Source organism: Pimephales promelas, chromosome 1 (genome assembly GCF_988280905.1).
Source record: "Pimephales promelas chromosome 1, fPimPro1.hap1.1, whole genome shotgun sequence".
NCBI lineage: Eukaryota > Metazoa > Chordata > Actinopteri > Cypriniformes > Leuciscidae > Pimephales > Pimephales promelas.
This window is the reverse complement of record NC_142769.1, coordinates 671783-679948: the sequence shown is the minus strand read 5'-3', so window position 1 is coordinate 679948 and position 8166 is coordinate 671783. Positions and strand designations below refer to the sequence as shown.

The 8166-nt window shown below is 37.9% G+C and overlaps 1 protein-coding gene across 19 annotated transcripts in view; it reads right to left on the bottom strand.

Annotated features, from left to right (window-relative positions):
* Positions 1–502: 502 nt before the first annotated feature.
* The window catches only part of ank2b (ankyrin 2b, neuronal), a 125869-nt gene continuing 118205 nt past the window's right edge, over positions 503–8166 (bottom strand). For 18 of the 19 annotated variants that reach the window (XM_089131734.1, XM_089131748.1, XM_089131756.1 and 15 more), the window contains 3 exons: positions 7943–8107; positions 4060–4248; positions 1500–1640 (listed from right to left, as the gene is read on the bottom strand). In XM_089131734.1, the coding sequence (XP_088987860.1) occupies positions 1626–1640; positions 4060–4248; positions 7943–8107 (369 nt within the window). In that variant the 3' untranslated portion in view covers positions 1500–1625. Of the gene's footprint in view, positions 1641–3173; positions 3266–4059; positions 4249–7942; positions 8108–8166 lie in introns of all 19 variants that reach the window. The other variant, XM_089131786.1, reaches the window with a different exon arrangement.

Here is an 8166-nt window from a genome sequence, read left to right as displayed (position 1 = left end):
TCTGGATTCTGATAGAGGGCTGTGAGACTTTGACCTGAGTGCAAATATGGGTCTAGACCCTTCCAGAGCTGAGATATTGAGAGTTTTATAATGGCATAAATGCTACGTGGGATCTCAATCTCATTTATAAAAATGCCTTCTATATTTCTTTTCACTCCACTGTACTCCAGCACAGGCGACTGCACGTACGGAATTGACACTTGGTTATTGTCATTTCACCATATTTTTGAACAGACAGTGTGTTTACTGTGAAATATTACTGTGTATTTTCAGTTTTAATTTATATTTCCATCGTAAGTTTGGTCTTAAATTTAATTTAGAAGTGGTATTAAAAAGTCTTAAATTTAAATTGTTTATACTTGTAGCCACCCTGATTAATGTAAGTTCTCTCTCGTGTTATTGAGCGTAAACTGTCAAATACACACACAGTTCACAAACACAGTCGAGAAAGCGCATGTGTGCATTAGATCTGTGTATTAAAGGGACAGCCGCGTAACATTAGTAAGATTAACATTTCATTTTTATTTTACATCATTGCAACAGCAAAGGAAAAAATAAACAAAACTGGCAAACGTTGAATCACTCACCGTCCCTGTTCTACTGCGCGTCACACACACATCATAATCAATCACATTCAGCCATACTTTAAAAAATGGAACAAGGATAGAATTAAAAATGTTCATTCATTCATTCATTCATTAGCATGTTTCCAATAAACAGACATTGTTGCATTGTCTCTCTCTCTCTCACACACACACACACAATAACTGGATGTGTATAATGACAGCATTCTTATTGGACGTTTGAAAACCAAACGATTTCATCCACATAAACTGATAAATCCTCAATCTAAGTAAAAACCATTCAGAAGCATTCTGGGATTAAGAAAGACTACCTCATGATATTTATTGGTGGCCTTTAAACCTCAGTATAAATACATAGCCGGTTATTATTTCAGATATCTGATCTCTTGCACTTGATTAACTGCGGTTACACACTCGCATGCCTCAAAGATATTCAGACCACATGTGATCCGGTCTGATTTAAAGCAAGTAATCGGACGTGTTTTAATGATGCCGTTACAGGAGACAGAAGAGTATATGACAGAGTTTCAGTATTTACACATTATCATCATGTTTAGTTCTGCTTCTACAATAACACAGCAACCAAAATGAAACACACACACACACACACAAAACATCTACGTTTTCATACAATTCACTCAGCAATTCGGAAGGATACACTATCTTTGGTCACAAAATGAGAAAATAAACGTAGTCAGGGAAATAAGACAGACATTCAGCCATGAAGCGGTTCAAAAGTTTACATTATTTGCCGTGAATGAGAAGATCAAGCAATAATAAATAAGAAAAGGTCAAACGGGATCCGGGAGCGAGTCAAGAATTATTAGCGTACGTAGAAAGGCCTAGGGAGTGTGTGTGAAGGGTTATTGTTCGTCCTGCTCTCCGGCGTCCGGCTCCGGCGTACAGTAGCGCTGAAGCAGCCGGTGCAGGTGCTCCTGGAGGTCGTGGGGTCGCGGGACGTCCAGCGTGTCCTCCAGCCGCTCCAGGTGCGTTTGTTTGGTTTGGCCATCCTTCACTACCGTTCGCTTCTGGGTGCGTGTCTTATGCATGCGGGTCCTACAAATCAACACATCAGAGTCACGACACCGGGAAACATCTTTAAACCCCGACAGCAACATGGTGTCGGAACACACACGGCCCACTATGTTGCTGTCTGGGAAATTAAATGAGCTGTTAATGAATGCTTTAGTTACACTTTCCACGTATTAAAGAAGCCATATCACACCCTTGATGTTGTTTTTGGGCTCTACTAGAACTTGCTTGAATGTTTATTTCCCAGACAACAACACAGTGTCGGTGCAGATCCGGCCCACATCTGGTACACGTGGATTGTGGGCCGACACTATATTGCTGTCTGGGAAAAAACAATTTCCTGTTGGTGTAAGCTAATGACTGTTTTTTTTTTTAGCCTGAGAAAAAGTGTACTGAATGCATTCTTGAAATTTAATTTAGAGATGCAGCGATATGAACATTTTGGCCGATACCGATAATTATTTATATCTGAAATCCGATAACCGATAATTCTTTATATTTGAAAGCCGATAATTCTTTATATTTGAAAGCCAATAACCGATAATTCTATAAAACCGAAAATTCTTTATATTTGAAAGCCGATAACCGATAATTCTTTAAAAAACGATAATTCTTTATATCTGAAAGCCGATAACCGATAATTATTTATATTTGAAAGCCAATAACAGATAATTCTTTAAAAACCGACAATTCTTTATATCTGAAAGCCGATAACCAACAATTCTTTATATTTGAAAGCCGATAACCGACAATTCTTTATATCTGAAAGCCGATAACCGATAATTCTTTAAAACCGATAATTCTTTATATCTGAAAGCCGATAACCGACAATTCTTTATATTTGAAAGCCGATAACCGATAATTCTTTAAAAACCGATAATTCTTTATATCTGAAAGCCGATAACCGATACATCTGCCGATAAATCCAAATCTGAATTTTTCTATAATTTTTGAGAGCCTGATTACAAAAAGTCTCATTAAAAGCCACGTCTTAATCACACAATTATGAGGCTCTCGTTATGATTTTATGTAGCCGATATGACCACAGCACTTGTTTTGAAGTGATTCCAATCATATTTCAAACGACTCAAACCCTCATGTTGAACAGTGCGCATCTGAAGCGTCTCAGCTGAAGGAAATAATACACTATTTATCGGCTTTAAAATATCGGGCAACTTTTTTTATCGTCTGATACTGATAACGTTAAAAATGAACATTTATCGGATGATACCGATACGATGGGCGATATATCGTGCAACCCTAATTACAGTGGAGTGAGTACAGTAAAGTGTTAGTAAAATAACACTGTTAGAACAACACAAGGCAGTTTGGTTTTTAACACACACACACACACACGCCTCTACAATGCCTTGTTTTAAAATGCCATTGTTTCTGGTTTAGCCTCAACTTTGAGTAAATGGTGAAAACTCAAAGACACCCGTCGTCTTAGGAAATGCATTATGTTGCAACACTTGGTGGATTAGGTATTGTTAACTGCTTTTTTATCATCATCATCATCATTATCATCATCACACCATTCCCCTAATCTGTCCAGACCTTCTGACCACTGATCCGTCCTCTTTCACCGTCTCTCTCTCTACTAAATGAGGCAGGTGCACTTTCCCAAAGCTTCCTACATAGCCCAAAGCCTAGACATACGAGAGAGAGATCACTCGTTTAACAGCACTCACAGCTCAACAGCGAACACTAGTGGTGAAACACGTCCTGAAGCTTCGAATCTTTGATCTGAACCAGTGATTCGGAGTGAGTATCAAACTGCCAAACTCACATGATTACAGTAAGCGAGGCTTCATTACAGTGTCGCTGTTTCAAAACGTTTTCCCATGTCAATGATTCGCTGCTAGAGGGCGATCTCTGTGAACTCATGAACCAGTGTCTATGCATGATTTTTACCTGATCTCGGATCAGTTTTATACATTTGTAGACATTTACTGACACATTAATATAATATGTTTTCTATAATATTATATAAAAGAAGAGTTAAAAGTATCTTACTGGTCTGGTTAACTAAGCTCTCCATTAAACCAAGAAAACAAGCCCAACAATTTAATAAAATAACTCATATTATAGAGACTCTCCATGTTTAATGTTATTGGATGATTCGTTAACTGAATTTAATACATGACAGCTTCAATGAAACTGCATTTGGTTTGTAAAAGGTGTTTTTCTGCATATTTTGACTGTTTCCGCTGCATTTACACTGATCTGACCAGCAGGGGTCGCCAAACAGTGAATCATTTAGTGAGTCAATTGATTCAAAGCTTCAAAACCCCATCACTAGTGACCACTCTGAACTTGAGCTAGTGGTACAAAAAAAATAATATTAACTTTACTATTAACTATTGACCAGAAGGGTATTTGGAAACCAACCATAAACACATTCCAAACATCACTGCATTAGATAACAACCAAATATCTCTACCTTTTCAAAGTCGTCTTTGGCTGATGGGAGATCTGATGAGAGTGAAGGGTCCCCGATGAGTTTCTCCAGGCGTTCCCCTTGCACAACCATGGTTTTGACGACCTTGCTGACCTTCCGACCTTGGACGGGCTCGTCCTCGAACTCAGAAGCCGTCGCCCCGGTGTACGAGAAGGGTTCAGAGAAGGTCACCTGAAATGAGATGTCAAACAATTAGGATTGCCTTAATAGAGGAGGCCTGTACGATTATGAGCAACGTACTGTACAGTGCCTTCCAGATATACCGTACATCAGTTCAGGAATTGAGCTCAAATTTGTGGTCCCTTTTGTTGTACTGAAAAATGGTATATATGTTATTATCATTGAACGCCTCAATAGTTTGCGTCCACACGAGGAAACATCAACAACAGGACAAATCGCGAGCAGAATGCTATTGAAGAGTTAGGATTTCTAAAAGTATCACTAAATTATTATATATTAGCGTAAACACCAAGATAACCAAATTAGTGTTCACACCAAGATAACTATATTAGCGTTCACACTAAGAGCGTTCACACCAAGATAACCATATTAGCGTTCACACCAAGATAACTATATTAGCGTTCACACCAACATAACCATATTAGCGTTCACACCAAGATAACTATATTAGCGTTCACACCAAGATAACCATATTAGCGTTCACACCAAGATAACCATATTAGCGTTCACACCAAGATAACTATATTAGCGTTCACACTAAGAGCGTTCACACCAAGATAACCATATTAGCATAAACACCAAGATAACTATATTAGCGTTCACACCAAGATAACCATATTAGCATAAACACCAAGATAACCATATTAGCGTTCACACCAAGATAACTATATTAGCATAAACACCAAGATAACTATATTAGCGTTCACACCAAGATAACCATATTAGCATAAACACCAAGATAACCATATTAGCGTTCACACCAAGATAACCATATTAGCATAAACACCAAGATAACTATATTAGCGTTCACACCAAGATAACCATATTAGCATAAACACCAAGATAACCATATTAGCGTTCACACCAAGATAACCATATTAGCATAAACACCAAGATAACTATATTAGCGTTCACACTAAGAGCGTTCACACCAAGATAACCATATTAGCATAAACACCAAGATAACTATATTAGCGTTCACACTAAGAGCATTCACACCAAGATAACCATATTAGCGTTCACACCAAGATAACCATATTAGCGTTCACACCAAGATAACCATATTAGCGTTCACACCAAGATAACCATATTAGCGTTCACACCAAGATAACTATATTAGCGTTCACACTAAGAGCGTTCACACCAAGATAACCATATTAGCGTTCACACCAAGATAACTATATTAGCGTTCACACCAACATAACCATATTAGCGTTCACACCAAGATAACTATATTAGCGTTCACACCAAGATAACCATATTGGCGTTCACACCAAGATAACCATATTAGCGTTCACACCAAGATAACCAAATTAGCTTTCACACCAAGATAACCATATTAGCATTCACACTAAGAGCGTTCACAATAAGATATCTATATTAGCGTTCACACCAAGATAACTTTATTAGCGTTCACACCAAGATAACCATATTAGCATTCACACTAAGAGCGTTCACACCAAGATAACTATATTAGCGTTCACACCAAGATAACTATATTAGCGTTCACACCAAGATAACCATATTAGCGTTCACACCAAGATAACCATATTAGCATTCACACTAAGAGCGTTCACAACAAGATATCTATATTAGCGTTCACACCAAGATAACCATATTAGCATTCACACTAAGAGCGTTCACAACAAGATAACTATATTAGCGTTCACACCAAGATAACTATATTAGCGTTCAAACCAAGATAACTATATTAGCGTTCACACCAAGATAACCATATTAGCGTTCACACCAAGATAACTATATTAGCGTTCACACCAAGATAACCATATTAGCGTTCACACCAAGATAACCATATTAGCGTTCACACCAAGATAACTATATTAGCGTTCACACCAAGATAACCATATTAGCGTTCACACCAAGATAACCATATTCGCGTTCACACCAAGATAACCATATTAGCGTTCACACCAAGATAACTATATTAGCGTTCACACCAAGATAACTATATTAGCGTTCACACCAAGATAACCATATTAGCGTTCACACCAAGATAACCATATTCGCGTTCACACCAAGATAACCATATTAGCGTTCACACCAAGATAACCATATTAGCGTTCACACCAAGATAACTATATTAGCGTTCACACCAAGATAACCATATTAGCGTTCACACCAAGATAACCATATTAGCGTTCACACCAAGATAACTATATTAGCGTTCACACCAAGATAACCATATTCGCGTTCACACCAAGATAACCATATTAGCGTTCACACCAAGATAACCATATTAGCGTTCACACCAAGATAACCATATTCGCGTTCACACCAAGATAACCATATTAGCGTTCACACCAAGATAACCATATTCGCGTTCACACCAAGATAACCATATTCGCGTTCACACCAAGATAACCATATTAGCGTTCACACCAAGATAACCATATTAGCGTTCACACCAAGATAATTATATTAGCGCGTTCACACCAAGATAACCATATTAGCGATAACCATATTAGCGTTCACACCAAGATAACCATATTAGCATTCACACCAAGATAACCATATTAGCGTTCACACCAAGATAACCATATTAGCATTCACACCAAGATAACCATATTAGCGTTCACACCAAGATAACCATATTAGCGTTCACACCAAGATAACCATATTAGCGTTCACACCAAGATAACCATATTAGCATTCACACTAAGAGCGTTCACACCAAGATAACTATATTAGCGTTCACACCAAGATAACCATATTAGCATTCACACTAAGAGCGTTCACAACAAGATATCTATATTAGCGTTCACACCAAGATAACTTTATTAGCGTTCACACCAAGATAACCATATTAGCATTCACACTAAGAGCGTTCACACCAAGATAACTATATTAGCGTTCACACCAAGATAACTATATTAGCGTTCACACCAAGATAACCATATTAGCATTCACACTAAGAGCGTTCACAACAAGATATCTATATTAGCGTTCACACCAAGATAACTGTATTAGCGTTCACACCAAGATAACCATATTAGCATTCACACTAAGAGCGTTCACAACAAGATAACTATATTAGCGTTCACACCAAGATAACTATATTAGCGTTCAAACCAAGATAACTATATTAGCGTTCACACCAAGATAACCATATTAGCGTTCACACCAAGATAACTATATTAGCGTTCACACCAAGATAACCATATTAGCGTTCACACCAAGATAACCATATTAGCGTTCACACCAAGATAACCATATTAGCGTTCACACCAAGATAACTATATTAGCGTTCACACCAAGATAACCATATTAGCGTTCACACCAAGATAACCATATTCGCGTTCACACCAAGATAACCATATTAGCGTTCACACCAAGATAACCATATTAGCGTTCACACCAAGATAATTATATTAGCATTCACACCAAAATAACTATATTAGCGCGTTCACACCAAGATAACCATATTAGCGATAACCATATTAGCGTTCACACCAAGATAACCATATTAGCATTCACACCAAGATAACCATATTAACGTTCACACCAAGATAACCACATTAGCATTCACACCAAGATAACCATATTAGCGTTCACACCAAGATAACCATATTAGCATTCACACCAAGATAACCATATTAGCATTTACACCAAGATAACCATATTAGCGTTCACATCAAGATAACTATATTAGCGACAGGTTTCCCACCTCGGTCTGATCTCCGCCGCTCTTCACCACCGTCCTCTTCACGACTTTAGAGAAACCGTCAGCCTCGTCCACAGCGACGACTTCCTGTCTCGGTCCCTCTGACATCACTTCCTCTCGCTCTACTCCATCTGCTGACACAAACTTACGGATGACTTTCCTCGTTATCTGTGGGGAGACAAGGATGAAAATGATCATGCTATGCAGCATATTAAAAAATAATAATT